This window comes from Hemitrygon akajei, chromosome 1 (assembly GCF_048418815.1).
Source record: "Hemitrygon akajei chromosome 1, sHemAka1.3, whole genome shotgun sequence".
NCBI classification, from domain to species: Eukaryota; Metazoa; Chordata; class Chondrichthyes; order Myliobatiformes; family Dasyatidae; genus Hemitrygon; species Hemitrygon akajei.
The window spans coordinates 64,585,786-64,606,518 of NC_133124.1; the positions used below are offsets into that span (position 1 = coordinate 64,585,786).

Genomic DNA, 20,733 nt, shown 5'->3' on the forward strand with positions numbered 1-20,733 from the left:
GTACATTTCAGAGATGTTTAAATAGACACATGAATGTGAGGGAGATGGAAGGACATAGATATTGTATAGTCAGAGGGATTAGTTTAGTTGGCCATTTGATTACTAATATGTTCAGCACAACACTGCGAGTCAAAGGGTTTGTTTCTGTGCTGTACAGTTCTGTGTTCTGATAAAGGTCAGAAACCCAAAGCATTAAACAAACTAAGCCTGACTCTGAGTAATTCTAGCATTTTCTGAATTATTTCAGATTTCCAGCATGAGTAATTTGCTTTTTCATTGTGGCCAGCTTCCTTTTTAATTTAGTGAATAGTAGATCAAACATCTTGGATAAATTCCAATAATTATGCAAATTTTTTTACCATTTTCTTTCCATCACGTCTAAATTACAAAATTGTTTTCTCCCTACCTGAACAAGTCATCAGCAAGATTCTCTTCCTTCGCTTTCTGGCTCTGTTCCTAAATGAAATAATTTTAAATATTTTACTTTGGAGATTTATGAAATTAAATAAATACTTAATGCAACTGCTTAAAATCTTTAGCCAGCATATTATATGTCTCTGGTCCAAGACTCTAATTCTTCCATATGCTTAAACTAAAAGTAGTTAATTATTAGATAGGTAATTAATTAGGTAGATATAAAAGTAAGTAATTATTACAGAAGTAGAAAACTTATGTTTCGATATCTAACCAACATCATACCTCCACTTCTTGTCTTAACCACGCTTCCATTTCGGAGCTCTGTTTGGTTTGATAGGCTTTCAGATCTGTGCCCCCAATAATTTTCGGAAGTGCCTTTGCACCAGGATAAAAAACCTGTCAGAATGAAAAATGGTGTTAGCAAAATGCTACCAAAGCAGCAATTTTAACCTTTGTAATTTTATTTGAACAATCAATAAATCAATTTTGAATGAAAATGCATTTCATAACTGATGGTTGAGTAAGATTCTCCTACACTTTTAACAGGTTGAGAGATATTGAGGCCCTGGTTAAGAAAAAGGAGGTGCCTAGCACAGTTCACGTAAATTATTATCAAATTATATATATAGTACCACGCAGAATTCTCAGGCAAACATATATAGTGGGTGCCCAAGACTTTTCCACAGTACTATAGCAATGTAGTTGCCGCAAAAATAAATTTCATGATACAAGTAAGAGATGATAAACCTGATTCTTATATGAGTCTCTATGTGGAGTTAACGTGGGAAAAGGGCTAGGAGAGGAGAATCATGATTGGGAAAAGGGGAAAGCAGAAGGGAGGAAGCGGGTAGCACCAGAGAGATATTCCGTAATGATTAATAAACCAACTACTGGGAATCAAGTGACCTTGCTCGGTGTCTCAGGGCTGGGTGTATCTGCACCCGGGCCACCCCCACCCTGGCACTCGTTCTCTGCCTCCTGTCCAATACCCCTCCCACAGCACTCCACTTTCACCACCCCCAATATCCTTTGCTCCACCCGGATTTACACACTCACTCTTTGCTGTACATTGACAAATACAGCACTGTGCGGAAGTCTTAGGTACTTGAGCTATATATATGTGCCTAGGACTGTACATCACCATATACAACCCTCAGATTCAGTTTCTTGTGAGCATACTCAGTTAATCCAAGAACCATAATAGAATCAACAAAAGACCCACCCATATGCAGACAACAACCACTGGGTGGCCCAGTAGCATAGTGGTTAGCACGATGCTTTACAATATCAGGGATGGTGGTTTTCAATTCCTGCTGCTGCCTTTAATGAGTATGTATGTTCTCCCCATGACCACATGGATTTCCTCCAGGTGCTCCAGTTTCCTTCCTCAGCGAAAAGATGTATTGGTTGGTAGCTTAATTGGTTTTGTAAATTGTCCCATGACTAGACTAGGGGTAAATTGGGGGCTGCTGAATGTTGCAGCTCAAAGAGACTTGAGGGCCTTCTCCTCGCTGTATATCAATTGATTAATACATAAATAAATATATTAAACTGTGCAAATAGAGAAGAAACAAAAGGATAATAACAATAAATAAACATTGAAAACCTGAAATGAAGAGTCCCTGAAACTGAGTCCATATGTTGTGGGAACAGTTCAGTGATGGGGAGGGAAATTGAAGTGAAGTTAACTCCACTGTTTCAAAAGCCTGATGGCTGAGAGGTAATCACTGTTCCTGAACCTGTTGTGTGGGTCCTGAGGTTCCTGTATCTTCCTCATGATAGCAGCAGCCAGCAGAGAGCATGACCTGGATGGCGGGGATCCCTGATGATGGATGCTGCTACCCTGCAACAGCACTCTTAGTAATATGCTCAATAATGGGGAGGGCTGTGGGAGTTCATGAGCGTTCCATCATGTTTTGATGGTCAAAACAAGCAGATATAGGCAGGTAGGAACAAATGAGGTACTTGAGGAGTAAAAGAAATGCAAGAGAAGGAAATCAGGAAGGCTAAGAGGCTCTAGCAGAAAAGATGAAGGAGAATCCCAAGGGCTTCTACAAATATATTAAGAGCAAAAAACAAAACCGGTGCTCTGGAAGATCAGTGATGACCTATGGGTGAATCCAGAAAAGATGGGGAGATCTTAAATAAAGTTTTGCATCTGGTGATGAACACAGGATCTACAGAAGTGAGAGAAAGCAGCAGTGAAGTCATGGACCCCATAGATTACAGAGGAGGAGGTCTTTGCTGTTTTGAGGAAGATGTTGGGAGTCGATTGTTAAGGATGTGGTTTCATGGTACTTGGAGGCACATGATAAAACAGCATAGCTTACTCAAGGGAAAATCCTGCCTGACAAATCTGTTGAAATTCTTTGAAGAAATAACAAGCAGGACAAACAAAGGAGAATTGGTTTGTGTTGTGTACTTGGATTTTAAGAAGGCCTTTGACAAGGTGTCACACATGAGGCTGCTTAACAAGCTACGACCCCATAGTATTCCAGAGAAGATTCTAGTGTGAACCAAACAGTGGCTGACTGGCAGGAGGCGAAGAGGGGAAATAAAGGGAGCCTTTCCTGGTTGGCTGCTGGTGACTAGTGGGGTTCCATAGGGGTTTGCGTTGGGAATGATTCTTCTTACATTATGTCAATGACTTGGATGATGGAATTGAAATCTTTGTTGCAGGTTTGCAGATGATATAAAGATAGGTGGAGGTGTAGGCAGTTTTGAGGAAGTAGAGGCTACAGAAGGTCTTAGACAGATTAGGAGAATGGGCAAGGAAATAGCAGATGGAATACAGTGTCAGGAAGTGTACAGTCATGTATTCTAGTAAAATAGAGTGTTGACTATTTTCTAAAGGGAGAGAAATTACAAAAGACTGTAACGCAAAGGGACTTGGCAGGCCTTGTGCAGATTCCATAAAGGCTAATTTGCATGTTGAGTCTGTAGTGAAGGCGGCAAATCCAATGTTAGTATTCATTTCAAGAGGAATAGAATATAAAAGCAAGGATATAATGTTAAGACTTTATAAAGCACTGGCGGTACTTAAAAAGGATGTGCTGAAACTAGAGAGGGTTCAAAGGAGGCTCATGAAGATGATTCCAGGATTCAACGGCTTGCCGTACAAAGAGCACTTGATGGTTCTTTGCCTGTATTCACTAGAATTTTGAACAATGAGGGTTGACCTAATTGAAACCTGTCAAAAGGAGAAAGGCCTGTGGAGAGGATGTGTACGGTGGGAGAGTCTAAGACCAGATGACACAGCCTCAGAATAGAGGGGCGTCCTTTTAGAATGGAGATGAGGAGGAATCTCTTTAGCTAGAGTGGTGAATATGTGGAATTCTCTGCCACAGACAGCTGTGAAGGCCAACTCTTTAATGCAGAGGTTGACAGATCCTTGATTGGTCATGGCACAAAGAGATAAGGGGGCGGTGGGGAGGGGCAGGAGATAGGGGCTGAGAGGAAAGATGGATCAGCTATAATGAAATAGCAGAGCAGATTTGACTGGCCAAATGGCCTAATACTGCTCTTATGTCTTATGGTCTAAATTAGAGTGGAAAAATCCCCACAGCTTGACAAGGTGTTTCCTCAGACCCTGTGGGAGGCTAGTGCAGAAATTGCAAGTATCTAGCATAAATATTTAAAAAAAAAACCTTAGCCTAGGGAAGGTTTTCTCAACCTGAGTTCTGTGAGAGGTCACTAGTGTTTCTGCGAGAGATTGTGATTTAAAAAAAATCTTTTGAACTTTGCGCAATGCGTGTTGTTAGTGCTGGCAGGCAGGGACCAGCAACCCTGTTCATAATCTTGTTAGAGTTCCTCAGCCCAGTATGGCAGTGAGCCGTAGGACCATATTTATTCTCAATTTTTGAACCAAGATAGGGAGGCAGTTGATAATTGGTGAGCGCTCTATTGTGCAGAGGGGAGGGAAGTAGGCTGATGATGTGCACTGTATTGCACGGATGAGAGGATGGCAGGCTGACGAGGAACATGAAGTGCTTTTTCCAAGCATCGAATGGAATTGCCCAGCTTGAGCTGTGATGTCAGCCTCTACCTCCTGAATTATCTTCCTCAACTTCCTCTTAAGTGCCACCAACTTAGTTATGAGAATGAACAACTCTACCAGTGGAGTAGAAGATTGGAGGAAAATTTTCATTCTAAAGAGGGAATTTTTACACACCAAGACTCAGCTGCTGGCCTGCCACTTTGCTGTTGTAAACATTGCAAAAGGCAGATTGTGTAAATAAGAAGTGAATTGTATTGTTTTTTTTCAGTTTTTTCATTCAGTTATTAATTATGTCATTCTTTTTTGTATTTTATTAACCCCTATTCCACTGTGCCTAGACTGCGGCAAACAATTTTAAAATGCAGCAATGAATCAGCAAAATTGAAAAGACACTTTAACTGCAAATCACCGCCATATGACTCACAGAAGTGCTGTTATTTTAAATAGCTATTGGAATCTCAAAACAAACACTAAAGCTTTTTAACTAAAATCAGCTTACAACTTTTATTTAAATTGAATCTACCAAGCCTACCTTTAGAAAAATTAAATTCCATTTTGGCTTAAGCCAGTTGTTGAACAGAAATTTACAACGAGGCTTTAAAATTTATGATAGGGAAAAAAAGAAATGTATTCCAAGAAAGGCAAGCTAAGCTTAACAACCTGTTTCTTTTCCCCCAAGAAAGGTTGGCTAAAAAGTCACTCTATACTCAAAAGAGCATGGTCAATCATTTTAAAATTATTATATCTACAACTTACTGATCATGCTAACTTATATAATAAGTTATATAATAACTTATATAATAACTTATATGCAGCAGTTCAGAGACCTGAAAATTATTTCAAGGGCTCCTCCATGGCAAAAAAGCTGAGAAAGGCTGGCCTAGGGGACTGGAGGACAGTTAATATTGTTTTGTTGTTTAAGGAAGGCTCCAAGAATAAGCCAGGAAATTATAGGCTGATGAGCCTGATGGGAAAGTTTCTGTTAGGATTTCTAAGGGATCGGATATTTCAGTATTTGGATACGCAGGGACCAATGAGAGCAGTGAACTTGGCTTCGTGTGTGGTAGGTCGTGTCTAACTACCGTAATCTTTTGAGAGTTTTTCTAGGAAGTTATGAGGAAAATTGATGAAGCCAAGGCAGATGTTGTCAACATGGAATTTAGCAAGGGATATGACAAGGTCCAGCATGGGAGGTTGGTCAAGAAGGCTCAGTTCCTTAGCAATCAAGGTGAGGTAGTCAATTTGATTATACTTCGGCTTCGCAGGAGAAACCCAGACTGGTAGTAGATTGTTACCTCTATAACTGGAGCCCTGTGACTAGTGGTGTGCTGCAGGAATTGCTAATGTGTCAATTGTTGTTTGTCATCTACAGCATATCAACAAAATCTGGATGATAATGTGGTAAACTGGATCAGCAGATTTGCAGATGACACCTAGATTTGAAGTGTAGTGGACAGCGAGGAAGACAAAGAAATCTCATAGCAGGATCTTGACCAGCTGTGAAAATGAAAATGACAGGTAGAATTTAATGCAGGCAAGTGTGAGGGAGAACCAACCAGGGTAGGTCTTACAACATACAAAATGCTGGTGGAACACAACAGGCCAGGCAGCATGCGTAGGAAGAAGTACAGGCGATGTTTCGGACCAGGACCCTTCGTCTCAGGGTAGGTCTTACACTGAGGAGTGTGGTGTAGAATGGAGGGATCTGGGAATATAGATCCATAATTCCTTGGAAGTAGCATTACAATAGAGAGGGTTTGGCGTATTGGCCTTTATAAATCAATGTACTGAGTACAGGAATTCCTGACTACAGGAATTGGAATTGGGAAATTGTATAAGATAAATTGTGAGGCCTAATTTGGAGTATTGTCTACAGGTTTGGTCACCCACCTACAGGACAGATGCAAGTAATATTGAAAGAGTGTGGAGAAAAGTTACAAGGGTGTTGCCAGGCTTGAGAACCCAATTTATAGGGAAAGATTAGGACTTTATTTCTTGGAATGTAGAAGATAGAGGGGAGATTTGATAGAGGTTTACAAAATTATGAGGGGTAAAGATAGGGTAAACGCAAGCAGGTTTTTTTCCATGGAGGTTGGATGAGACTACAACTGGAAGTCATGTGTTAAAGGTAAAACATAAAGTGTTTAAGGGGAACACTTCTTTCTTCAGAGGGTGGTAAGTGTGTGGAACAAGCTGCCTGCGGAATTCGTGAATGTGGGTTTGATTTCAGTATTTTTGAGAAATTTGGATAGGTATATGGATGGGAGGGATTTGGAGAGCATGTTCCAGGTCGATGGGACTAGGCAGATGAATGTTTCAGCATAGACTAGATGCTGTAGTGATCTATGACTCTTGGTAACAAACATGTAAGTTATATTTAAACTCACACATAAAACATGCCCCATTAAATAACAACAGAAAAGCAATTATCATAGCTTGATATTGGCATCAAATGCAAAGAAACTATTTTAACCTTCTAAGACAGTTGGGACAAAAGATTTTTTTTGTATTAGTAACAGAAATTAATAATTGCAGAAGAAAAAAAGCAACAAAAAGCTCCTATCACTGGAGTGATAGGGCTGAGGAAGGGGAAAAACTAAATAAATCAAAGACAGCATGCAACAGAGACTATAGAAAGAACAGGCAGATGAGATTTAATCAAAGCCAGTGGCAATACAGGGCAATAGAGGCATGGTGCAGTTAAAACAGAAAGCAACAAACACTGGACTGAGAATATTGTATTTGAATGCATGCAGCATAAGGAATAAAACGGCTGCCATTGGGAGCTGAACGTCCAAGGATATACGGTATATTGGAAAGATAGGTTAGTTGGCAGAGGGGGTGGTGTGGCTCTGTGTATAATAAATAATATTAAATCATGGAAAGAGATGACATAGGATGAGAAGGTGTAGAATCTCTATGGGTTGAGTTAAGAAATGGCAAGAGTAAAAGGACCCTAATGGCACTAGTACCTCCAGACAGCAGCCAGGATGTGGATTACAAATTACAGCAGGAGATAGAAAAGGCATGTCAGAAAGACAATATCATGATAATCATTGGGGATTTTAACATGAAAGTGGATTGGGAAAACCAGGTCAGTACTGGACCTCAAGAGAGAGAATTTGTAGAATGTCTAAGGGATGGCTTTTTAAGAACAGTGTGTTGCAGAGCCCACTAGGGGATCAGCTGTGCTCGACTGGGTGTTGTGCAATGATCCAGGGTGATAAGACAGCGTAAGGTTAAGGAACCCTTAGGGAACAGTGATCACAATATGATCAAGTTCACATTGAAATTTGAGAGGGAAAAAATAAAATCCAATGTGTCGGTATTTCAGTGGAATAAAGGAAATTACAATGGCATAAGAGGGGAATTGGCCAAAGTTGAATAGAAAGGGACATTTGCAGGAAGGACAGCAAAGCAGCAATGACTGGAGTTTCTGCAAAAAAAATGAGGGAAGTGCAAGACAGATACATTCCAAATAAGAAGAAATTTTTAAAGGGAAGAAGGCCACTACCGTGCAAAAGAGAGGGCAGACAAGGAAGCTAGTGGGAAGAAAGGATTGGAGAGCTTTTAAAAACTTACAGAAGGAAACTAAGAAAGTCATTTGGAAGGAAAAGATGAATTATAAGAGGAAACTGGCAACTAATATAAAAGAAGATACTAAAGTATATAAAGGGTAAAAGAGAGTCGAGGGTAGATATAGGACCAATACAAAATGACGCTGGAGATATTGTAATGAGAGATGCACAGGAAGTGAATGCATAGTTTGCATCAGTCTTCACAGTGGAAGATGTCTGCAGTATACCGGACTTTCAAGAGTGTCAGGGAAGTGAAGTTTGTGCAGTGAAAATCACGACTGAGAAGGTGCTCAGGAAGCTTAATGGTCTGAGGGTATTCTGGACCAGATGGAATGCACCCTCGGGTTCCAAAGGAAGTAGCTGGAGAGACTGTGGAGGAATTAACAATGATCTTTCAAGAATTGATAGATTCTGGCATTGTACCAGATGACTGGAAAATTACAAATGTTACTCCGCTATTTAGGTAGGATGGTGGGAGGCAGCAGAAAGGAAACTAGATCTGTTAGCCTGACATCAGTGGTTGGGAAGTTGTTGGAATCCATTGTTAGGGATGAGATTACAGAGCACCTGGAGGCACATGACAAGGTAGGCCAAAGCCAGCATGGTTTCCTGAAAGAAAAATCCTGCCTGACTAACCTACTGCAATTCTTTGAGGAAATTAGAAGCAGAATAGACAAAGGAGATGCAATAGACATGATGTACTTGGATTTTCAGAAGGCCTTTGACAAGGTGCCGCAAATGAGGCTGTTTAGCAAGATAAGAGCCCATGGAATTACAGGGCAGTTACGAGCATGGATGGAGCATTGGCTGGTCCGCAGAAAATAGAGTAGGAATAAAGGGATCCTATTCTGGCTGGCAGCCAGTTACCAGTGGAGTTCCAAAGGGGTCGGCGTTGGGACCTCTGCTTTTCATGATGTATGTCAATGATTTGGACTACGGTGTTAATGGATTTGTGGCTAAATTTGCCGTTGATACAAAGACAGGTGGAGGAGCAGGTAGTGTTGAGGAAACAGAGAGCCTGCAGAGAGTTAGATAGTTTAGGGGAATGGGTAAAGAAGTGGCAAATGAAATACAATGTTGTAAAGTCACTTTGGTGGAAGAAATAAACAAGATTATTATTTAGGTGGGTAGAGAATTCAAAATGCAGAGATGCAAAGGGACTTGGGAGTCCTCGTGCAAGATACCCTAAAGGTTAACCTGCAGGTTGAGTCGGTTGTGAAGAAGGTGAATGCAATGTTGGCATTCATTTCTAGAGGTATAGAATATAAGAGCAAGGATGTGATGTTGAGGCTCTGTAAGGCACTTGTGAGCCCACACTTGGAGTATTGTGTGCAGTTTTGAGCTCCTTATTTTAGAAAGGATATACCGACATTGGAGATGGTTCAGAGAAGATTCATGAGAATGATTCCAGGAATGAAAGGATTACTGTATGAGGAATGTCTGGCAGCTCTTATGCTGTATTCCCTGGAGTTCAGAATGAGGAGGAAACATTCCAAATGTTAAAAAACCTGAACAGATTAGATATGGTAAAGTTGTTTCCCACGGTAAGGGATTCTAGGACACGAGGGCAGGATTTCAGGATTGAAGGACATCCTTTCAGAACTGAGATGTGGAGAAATTACTTTTGCCAGAAGGTGGTAAATCTGTGGAATTTGTTGCCATGAGCAGCTGTGGAGGCCAAGTCACTGGGTGCATTTAAGGCAGAGATAGATAGGTTCTTGATTAGCCAGGGCATCAAAGAGTATGGGGTGAAAGCAGGGGACTGGGAATGACTGGAAGAATTGGATCAGCTCATGATTGAATGGCAGAGCAGACTCGATGGGCCAAATGGCTTACTTCTGCTCCTATATCTTATGGTCTAAAAATGAAAATGTGCAGTAATAGAAATATAGTGCAAAACCCTTGGGCACATATATACAGCTGGGGTGCCTAAGACTTTTGCACAGTACTGTAGAAGAAACAGAAGATGGGAATTTTATTTGTTTATTTGAGACACTATTTGGGAAAGAGGACATCCAACCCAGCCAATTACTGCCCTATCAGCCTGCTCTCAATCATCAGCAAAGTAATGGAAGGGGTCTTGGACTGCAGCAGTTTAAGAAGGCAGCTGATCACCACATTCTCAAGGACAACCAGGGATGGGCAATAAATGCTGGCTCAGTTTGCAATGCCCACATCCCATAAATGAATAAATTTTAAAAAGTTTTTAAAAAACTATGCTGCTTAATAGGACAGGAGACTTTTTGTGAACAACTTTTAACTGGCATCAGTTGTGTGCATTTGCGTGACCATTAGAGAATACACTGTGCATACAGCAAGCAGGTTTTAAATTGCAACAGTTGCATGTGCTTTTGTTCAAAAAGCAGTGATTTTTATCATTGATAGTTAGCAAGAAATAAGCAGTAAGACAATTTAAAACTGTATTGCACACCGCAGTTTCAAGTATTCAGGCTTGGAGATGCCAGAAATGGCCAGAAGTGAAAAGTAAAATGACATCACTAATTCAGCAAGTTAGGAACTTTGAAGAATGTGAAAGTATCAGTAATCATCTTAAATGTTAACATGAAAATAAAGACTTAGAGGATGCAATCTCATCAAAAGCATTTTATGAAGGCAGTACATTATCTGCACTAGATACCTGCACTGATTTTGTCCAATTACAGTTAATCAAAAAAAACACAGCCATGTACCCTGGATGAATTCTTTTGTCAGTAACTATTAGGAAATAATAGGTTTATAGTGTTCTAATTTATTCTGTATTTCATTTAAATATATAATTTGTTACTGAACTATAGTCTGTCTTTTATACCTTTTTAACTGCAGGTAGCTTGCAGAGGGATCTGGACCAGCTGGAAATATGGGCTGAAAAATGGCGGATGGAGTTTAATACAGACAAGTGTGAGGTATTGCACTTTGGAAGGGAAAACCAAGGTAGAATATACAAGGTAAATGGTAGGGCACTGAGGAGTGCAGTAGAACAGAGGGATCTGGGAATACAGATACAAAATTTCCTAAAAGTGGCGTCACAGGTAGATAGGGTAGTAAAGAGAGTATTGTGTGCAGTTTTGGTCACCGAATTACAGGAAGGATATTAATAAGGTTGAAAGAGTGCAGAAAAAAAACCATTCAGCTACTTTTCAAATAAGATTTGACCTATTTCATATAATAGCATATAAATTTTTTAAAGTTTGCTGAATGATCATTAATTGTTTAGGTAATGTAATTCATAAACCTATTTACTATCTACAGTACAAATGAAAAGACAAATATTAACCTTTGTAAATTTTTTAAAGTTCTTCAGTTGGGTGTCATTGGCATTGTTATTGGAGATAGGTTGAGTCGCTCTTCCAGGCTGAGTAACAACAAGTGACTTGAACACAGTTAACATAAGTTTGCTTGGAGTAGTATCATAATTTTCAGATTGCTGCAATTCCACATGCTATAAAACAAAGAAAATATCATCAAAGCAATTCTAGAATGATAAACATTAATTTGAAAACATAAGATCATTTGATAAGCAATGTATTGTAGTTTAAATGACAGAAAGGAATTAATAAAGTTATTGAACTTTCATAGAAGTGATATAAAATTATGTACGCTCATTTCCTTCTAAAATGTTTGTACTGCTTTGAAGAGCTTTATAATGTGCTTTGAAGAGTTTTATCATGTACTTTGAACATCTAATTCTTTTTATTAATCCAGAAAAGCACCAACTGTGTTTTAGAAAATGACTTTTTTTCAAAAAAGAATCTGATTTAATACCAGATGTACAAAATACACCCCCAATATGGGGCAAACACGAGGAAATCTGCAGATGCTGGAAATTCAAGCAACACACACAAAATGCTGGTGGAACGCAGCAGGCCAGGCAGCATCTATAGGAAGAAGTACAGTCGATGTTTTGGGTTGAGACCCTTCATCAGAGCACTCTCCTCAGTAAGGGCCTCACATGTCCTCCTGTGCCCATATCTCAGTGCGTTCCGTGTACGCCATGACGCTGGACTCTTCTTCCGCCAGCTCCGTCTCCAAGCTTACTTCTTCAGCAAGGACTCTCCTACCCCCACCGATGACCCCTTCTCCCGTCTTCAACGCTCCTCCTCTTCTTGGAGGCCCCGCTCTGGTCTTCTGCCTGCTCTGGATCTCTTTATTGCTAACTGCTGAAGGGACATCAACTGTCTCGACTTCACCACACCTTGTTCCAATTCCAATCTCACTCCTTCCGAACGCTCTGCTCTGCCCTCACTCTGCACCAATCCCAACCTTACCATAAAACCCTCTGATTAGGGGTGGGGGTGGTACTGTAGTAGTCTGGTGTATTAATGTCCTGACGAAGGGTCTCAACCTGAAACATCGACTGTACCTCTTCCTATAGATGCTGCCTGGCCTGCTGCATTCCACCAGCATTTTGTGTGTGCTGCCCAATATGGGGATTTACCCTTTTATTCCATTAGAAAGAGCAGGTTCATAAAGGTAACCTGCTCATGTTGCTCGAGTGGACTCCAAAATGGATCCAACAGGACACTACAATCTTTCATAGATTCCTCAAATGGGGAGATCTGCTTCCATATTTGCTGGTAATAACCACATAATAATCAAGTCTTCCTTCTTCCAATTCCCTCTCAACCCCATTTTCATGCTTTATGCCCTGATTAATCAGAATCAGAATCAGGTTTATTATCACCGGCATATGACGTGAAATTTGTTAACTTAGCAGCAGCAGTTCAATGCAGTATATAATCTAGCAGAGAAAGAGAGAGAAAAAAAATGAATAAAATAAAACATAATAAATAAAGAAGTAAATCAATTGCATATATTGAATAGATTTTTTTAAATGTGCAAAACAGAAATACTGTATATTTAAAAAAGTGAGGTAGTGTCCAAAGCTTCAATGTCCATTTAGAATCAAGAATCTATCAATCTCTGTCTTAAATACACATAAACACTTGGCCTTCACAGCAAACTCCACAGATTCACCACTAACTGGCTAAAGAAATTCTTCTTCATCTCTGTTCAACCCTGTATTTTGAGGCTGTGTACTCTGGTCTCTGATAACAACCCCATCATACGTCCTCTCCACATCCACGTTATTGATGCCTTTCAACAGATATGTTTCAATGAGATAACCCCTCTTTCAAAACGACTTATCTAGCTTCAGACCTTTCAGTTTCCCAAACACTGTCTTCTAGTAATGGCAACTTCATTCACTACTGCCCCCGGCACCCTTGAACTTCTGGCACATTACTAGCGTCTTTCACAGTGAAGACTGATACTAAATATTTATTAAGTTTGCCTGCTATTTTTCTTGTCATTACTATCTCTCCAGTATTGTTTTCCCATTGGTTTGATATCTACTCTCACTTCACTTTTACACTATATATCTGAAGAGATTTTTGGTATCCTCCTTAATATTATTGTCTATCTTACATTTGTATTCCATTTTTCCCTTCTTTATGAGCAGGCCTAGAGCCAAACACTCTTTATATGAAAAACTGTTTAATCCTGGAAACATTTTCATGAACCTCCTTTGAACCTTCCCCTGTTTCAGCACATCCTTTCTAAGGGCCCCAAAACTGTACACAATACTCCAAGTGAGGACTCACCAGTGCTTTATAAACACTCAACACTAAATCCTTGCTTTTATATTCTAGTCTTCTTGAAATGAATGCTAACATTGCATTTGCCTTCATCACCACAGACTCAACCTGCAAATTAACCTGCACAAGGACTTCCAAATCCATTTGCACCTCAGATTTTTAAAATTTTCTCTTAACCCTTTCATTTCCTTTACTGAAGTACACGACGATACACTTCCCAACACTGCCTTCTATTTGCCACTTCTTTGCCCATTCTCCTAATCTGTCTAAGCCCTCTGTAGCCTCCCTATTTCCTCAAAGCTACCTGCCCCTCTACCTATCTTTGTATCATCTGCAAACTTTGCAACAAAGCCATTAATTCCATCATTCAAATCACTGACATACAACGTAATAAGAATTGGTCCCAACACAGACCCCTGTGGAACACCACTAGTCACTGGTAGTCAACCAGAAAAGGCTCCCTTTATTCTCACTCTTTGCCTCCTGCCAATCACCCACTGATCACCACGCTAGAATCTTTCCTCTAATACCATGGGCTTGTAGTTTGTTAAGCAGCCTCATGTGTGGCTCCATGTCAAAGGCCTTCTGAGAATCCAAGTACACAACATCCTCCTTTGTCTATCCTGCTTGTTATTTCTTCAAAGAATTCTAACAGATTTGCAAGTTAAGATCTTCCCTTGAGGAAACCATGCTGACTTTGGCCTATTTTGTCATGTGCCTCCAAGTATCTCAAAAACATATCCTTAACAATTGACTCCAATACCTTCTCAACCAGAGGTCAGACTAACTACTCTATAATTTCCTATCTTCTACCTCTCTCCCTTCTTGAAGTGTGGAGTGATGTTTGTCATTTTCCAGTCTTCTGGAACCATTCCAGAATGTAGAGTTTCTTGAAAGCATTATTAATGCCTCCACAATCTCTTTAGCCACCTCCTTCAGAACCCTGGGAATACTTGTATAAAAGAAAACAGTTCTCAGGACCATAACACTAACATAACCTGGGGACTGTTGTACTTCAGTTTGACGTTCATCTGCATCAGATTATCTTCATTCCTTTTACCTATTTAGGGCACTCTTAAATGTCTCAATGACTACATGCTTAATTTTGGAATACTCTACTTGTGGTCTCCAATACTTGGACACGAAGAAGAAATAGAAAAAGTTTACTGGCTGTAAATATATGATTTTCTATATATTCTCAAACTCTGCTGTACAAACATATGCACTGAGGGCATAATTTTAATTATCATTGACTCTCAATATTAATGGAAAAAAATTGAACATTCATTTTCTGAACAGAGTTTAACACCTCTGATGCACTAAATCTTTTTCCATAATGGATAATAATGTAAAGTATGCAATACAATTTCTATACATCATGATAATCTATACTTGTACTAAAACACTGATGTATATGTGGCACCTACTTATTTGATTAAATCACTGGCTCCTAAGTTTAATTAATAGCTTTAATTATGTCCCAAACATTGCTTCAAAATTCCAAATACAAATTTTAAAAGCAAATCCAAATTCCCAAATGACAATCATATTAATAATTAAAACTGCAGCAATGTACATGAAATAGTCTGCAGTATATCTCAAAGTAGATTGTAATAATAATAAATGCACATACTAAGTACTTTGAAAAATTCAATGATAAAAATATTGAAAATTTCTTAGGCAACTGGAAGTTACGGTAGAATGAATAATTTCAACAGGGCTAGCAGAAACCTCATCTAATTGATCTTAACTTCCCTAAGATGAAAAGAGGAGGTTTACCAATTTGTGATGTTCCATTTTCTAACCATCGATTGAAAACAGTCAACAGGTCAGGTAACAACAGTGGAAAGAGAATCAGAATTAATGGTTCAGGTCTGAGATCTTTCATCAAACTGTGTCTCTTTCTACAAATGCTGCTTGATGACCTGAGTTTTTCCAGCATGCTCTGTTTAATTCAGATTTACAGCATCAGCAGTTTTCACTTGTTAACAGTTGCTGCACAGTACCCACTGAACATAAACAGTAATTCATTCACTTATTTATTTATTTATTTATTATTTTCTTTTTCTTCTTCTTCTTATTATGTAAAGGTGTCCCCCGCTTTATTCCACTTTGCTTTTACAAAAAACTTAGATTAGTACCTGTTTTCGCTAACATAAAGAAATCAGAACAGCATTTTCACTTTTGTAAAAAAGGCGCCCGCTTTAAACTTGTGTTTACCCCAAGAAAGACTACCATGACTGTGAAGCCTTGCGTGGGCAGGTGTGTGCGCATGCGTGTATGTGCCGATTTTTTTCTACAAATCAGTTTTGGCTAAATCTTCCCGATTCTGGTAAGTGAAACTACACTGTACATACATTATTTCTACTTTATATAGGCAGTGTATTTATCATATCATTCCTGCTTTTACTATATATTAGTGTTATTTTAGGTTTTATGGGCTATTTGGTATGAATTGGTAGGTTATTTTTTGGGTGTGGCAATACTCAAAAATTGTTCCCATATAAATTTATGGTAATTATTTCTTCGCTTTACACCATTTCGGCTTACGAAAGGTTTCATAGGAATGCACTACTTTCGGATAGCGGGGAAAACTTGTATTGCATTGAACTGCTGCTGCTGCTAAGTTAACAAGTTTCACAACACGTACCAGTGATAATAAATCTGATTCTGACTTGATGAAAAACTAAAAGGTACATCTAATAAAAGAAAAACTACAGAGTACTATATTTTAATTATTGTGTAGGAGGTTTGGTGGTAATTTCTTAAACATAATGGCAAGGGTTGGATTTAAGAAGCTATAATTTTATCTTGCAAAGGAAGGAAACATCTATTAGGTTTACATCATCTTTCTATTAAAATGATTATTCTATATGCACACATGTAAAACCATTAATTTAAACAAAGCATTACTCACAGTTATTTTAACCCCATTCTCCGACATGGGCACATCTTTCACATCTGTCATATGCTCTTCCTTTATACTGTATGGCAAAACGTCAAGTTCTACCTTTTTCCTTTCACTCTCTCCCAGTGGCTGATTTCTGGAAAATATCATGTCATCTTCCAGGTTTTCTTCACGTTTTCTTTTTTCTGTTTTATACTCACACAAAAGTTCATTTTTCTGTGGGACATCATCTCCTGTTACTTTTGCTTCATTTAATGGTCCAGAATTCCCTTTTGAACACTTGGCATAGGATTCTGTTTTGTTTTCAGAAAAATACTTGGTCTGTGTGCTCTGATTTCTGCATTCAGAATCTTTTGTTTCCATTGTGGAATCAATGTGTGGAGGATGATCATCGAGTAGTTCTGGGCCCTCTGTTCTTGCAAATTTAGCCTGAGATAATCCAGTTTCCTCTCTTTCCCTGTATTTTTTTAATATGTGCATATAAAAGAATTCATTAAAATCTCCTTTAATTTCCATTCCAGCCTTTTAATTCTGCTAAAGATAGGGATTGAAAGATACACAGTAAGTACTACTTAGTGTATTTTAGTTTAAGGGATCATCAGAATGCAATTCTCAATCGCCATCTAATCTGAGTTTACAAGTAATGAAATGAAATATAGGATCATCAAACTGAGTATGTTTACCTGTTTTTAATATGTAGACAAAACAATTTAAAAACAATGGGAATGGAAATAAAATTGAAATAGCATTAAACTAACCAAAGAAGGGAAAACCACTGTTTCACTTGCTATACCCAGTTCCACTTTCACACACCTCAACCCCTACCCCGGCAACTATTATTATCCTGTTTCTTTCCTCTCCTCCACCCATTCTATCTGCATATCACCTACATACTACGATCAAAGGGCACACTCCACCCCTGTCACTATTTTCACCCTTCCCTCCCCAATCTGCCAGCTCTAGCTCCATCCCTTACCCTCAACTGGCTATCTCTCTTTTCAGTCCAAGTGAAGGGTCTCAACCCAAAACATCTTCTGTTCATTTCCCCTCCAGAAATGCGGCCTGACACACACAGTTCCTCCAGCAGTTTATTTTTTTTTAAACTGAAAGTTTCATTAGTTATCTTTCTTATAATCTGAAGTTTCACCTTTTTCTTTCCACTGGTTGAAAGTAGTTGTGGATAAGATGGGATTGTTTTCGTGAAGAGTTGTTGCCTTTCCTTTCAGCGTGCTTATGTCTTGTTGCTGTGGATGGTTTTTTGTCATCAGTCGTCAATGTTTGTCTCTTTTCTTCATTCGAATGGTTTTTTTCTGTAGAATTTAATAGACTCATGCTGAATGTTTCCTCTACTGCAGACATATTCTGTGTTGCCACTTTATTACCCACTTCCATTTCTGGTGTTTCTTCTATCACTTGTGCACGACTTCTGATTGATCTGTAAAATTTAACAACATTTCATATAGCTAATTATCAAACTATTTTACATCATTTCTTTAAAATGTATAGAATCTTTGATATGCAGTGGTCCCTTGGAAGTTTATAAAGACAAGGAAATCTGCAGATGCTGAAAATCCAAAGCAATGCACACAAAATGCTGGAGGAATTCAGCAGGTCAAGCTGCATCTATGGAAATGAAGAGATAGTCGACGTTTCGGGCCTAGACCCGGTAACAGTAAATTTAAGAGGCATTGGACAGAAACATGTGTGAGCAAGGCACAGAGGGATATGAAATTTATACAGATAAGTGGATTAGTAGAGACATGACAGTTAGTATAGACACAGTGCAGACTTGTTTCATGCTGTACAACTATATCACTGCCTTTACTAATAACAGAGGCAAAATACACATATAGCAAGACAACTGCTCCATCTACTGTCTGACTTTCAGTTACAAAGTATAACATAAATATTGGTAATGCTCGTCATGTCAGACTGCATCTGTGGAGGAGAAATAAGAGAAAATGCTTCAGATCAATGGTGAAAAACACTGGCCTGAAATACTAACTTCACAGAAAATAACATAAAGGTCTGCAGATGAGGGAAATATGAAATAGAAACAAAAAGTTCTGGTAACACTCAGCAGATAAGGCAGCTTCTAAAATAGATACATTTAACATTCAGGCTTGGGATGCCTCTTCAGAACTAAATTAAGAATTTAATACTGTGCTTCTAAGAACACTACTGGAAAAAAAAAATCACTGATAGAACCACTGATTAGCCAATGACAGCTAATCCATATCAGTACTGATTAAAGGTCCTGGCCCAAAACATCGACAGTTTATTCTTCTCCATTGATGCTGCTGATCTGCGGAGTTTCTCCAGCATTGTGTGTGTATTACTCTGGATTTCACAGCATCTGCAGATTCTCCTGCATTAATGTTTCCTTCTTAACAAATGTACAATCAACATATTTTCAATATTTGCCCTCATATTCTTTCAGAATACTAAATAGATTAATATCAAGCATACATGAACCAATGAAGGTAGCTTGTAAAACTTTCAAGACTACATTCGCTAATGTTTGTAACAGCCTACTAAATCTATGTTGCTTATTTTCCGTAACTTCAATATGCTTTCTATGGTTTTGGGCACTACTGACTTTGTCACTAATTTTAAGAGATCCAGTCAATTAGCTACAGTAGCTGAAAAATTGTACTTGCCTTGTACTTTGATCCTGCGTTGGTTGAGTATCTGGAACACATGCAATAGTTTGTGAAAACTCCGGAGCTGTCATGTCAGCCATACACACACTTTGAGAGAGTGTAGGCCCTGGAATCATTGTTTGTGAACTGGTTTCTATAAAGGAAAGAACATTGCCCATAAAGAAATAAAATTTACTTCCTCTATCCAACAAAATGAAAAATTATAATGATTCATGAAAACAGCTTTTTTTTTAAACTCCTGACAAAGGAAAACAGATAAATACATCCTTTCCAGCATATTCCATGAGTATGCTCAGTGATTCATTATACAGTGAAGATGAAAATAAAATAAAAATTAAAGGAAGCATGCATCCTTCGTGCATTGTTATAGATTAATGTTTCAACTACACCCTACATTTTTATGAACTTCGTGTCCTTATAAGATTATTAAGGGATTGGACACACTGGAGGCAGGAAGCATGTTCCTGCTGATGGGTGAGTCCAGAACTAGAGGCCACAGTTTAAGAATAAGGGGTAGGCCATTTAGAACAGAGATGCGGAAAAACTTTTTCACCCAGAGAGTGGTGGATATGTGGAATGTTCTGCCCCAGAAGGCAGTGGAGGCCAAGTCTCTGGATGCATTCAAGAGAGAGTTAGATAGAGCTCTTATAGATAGCGGGGTCAAGGGATATGGGGAGAGGGCAGGAAAGGGGTACTGATTGTGTATGATCAGCCATGATCACAGTGAATGGCTGTGCTGGCTAGAAGGGCCAAATGGCCTACTCCTGCACCTACTGTCTATTGTCTTATAAGACCATAAGACTTACAAGTGCACATGACTAATGCTAGTTAGAAACTGTTCGGCAAGGCTGCTGTACTAATTAAGTAGCATCACGCCCCAAATTAACGAAGGGAATCCCAGCTATTGTCTCAGTTAGCTTTACTTCAAGAGTTGTTCCAAATAAGCAGCTGCCCCGATTAACCAGAATCTAGTGTATTTGCATTTATTGTAATAGAAAGCGTTATGTTAGAAAATACGGCAACCTTGAATCTGCATTTTTGTCTTTCTAGACACCTCTGTCTTTTTCAGCCATACCTTGAACCAAAATCATATGAACTAAACTTACCAGAAATAGGCTTTTTGTGCGGGTTACAGTAACTATCTGTTGAATTGTAGATAACAGCTAAACCAATTTCTGCCTCGGGTATGGCACGCAATCCATTCCTACAAACAGAAAACATTCTGGTTTAAATACGTACCATCAAAAGGTAACCCAACCATGAACAAAAACACATTGAAGCAACAAGCTCTAAAGAAATCCACCCTTGTGTGCTGAGCAGATATTTGTAGTTTTAAAAGTGCCAATAGTGGACCAAAATTATTTGAAGCTGCTGACAGTAATATTTACCTATTTACTCTAGTCCAACCTTTGTGATCTTTTATAAAGAATAGCCCAGATTTACATATCTGTTAACAAATCTGCTAGATATAAACTGAATAAATAGAATTTAGTTACTTAGATGGGAATAGGAGTAGAGCTTTACTGGCTTTCAAAGTTTTTGGTCGCTTGGAGTACAGGGCTTCACTGCTGGAATC

General features: G+C 38.8%; 2 protein-coding genes across 2 annotated transcripts in view; one reads left to right on the forward strand and one right to left on the reverse strand.

The window, feature by feature from the left end:
• The window catches only part of osgin2 (oxidative stress induced growth inhibitor family member 2), a 69,516-nt gene extending 58,261 nt beyond the window's left edge, over nucleotides 1–11,255 (forward strand). Inside the window, exon 7 of the mRNA XM_073044471.1 lies at nucleotides 10,816–11,255. The gene's annotated coding sequence lies outside the window, so the exon portion shown is untranslated. The remainder of the gene's footprint in view (nucleotides 1–10,815) is intronic.
• Nucleotides 1–20,733, reverse strand: part of nbn (nibrin) — a 59,552-nt gene that overhangs the window by 18,876 nt on the left and 19,943 nt on the right. Inside the window, exons 8-14 of the mRNA XM_073044462.1 lie at nucleotides 20,264–20,361; nucleotides 19,155–19,290; nucleotides 17,642–17,929; nucleotides 16,504–16,951; nucleotides 11,267–11,431; nucleotides 700–813; nucleotides 407–456 (exon numbers count right to left, since the gene is read on the reverse strand). Of these exons, the coding sequence (XP_072900563.1) occupies nucleotides 407–456; nucleotides 700–813; nucleotides 11,267–11,431; nucleotides 16,504–16,951; nucleotides 17,642–17,929; nucleotides 19,155–19,290; nucleotides 20,264–20,361 (1,299 nt within the window). The remainder of the gene's footprint in view (nucleotides 1–406; nucleotides 457–699; nucleotides 814–11,266; nucleotides 11,432–16,503; nucleotides 16,952–17,641; nucleotides 17,930–19,154; nucleotides 19,291–20,263; nucleotides 20,362–20,733) is intronic.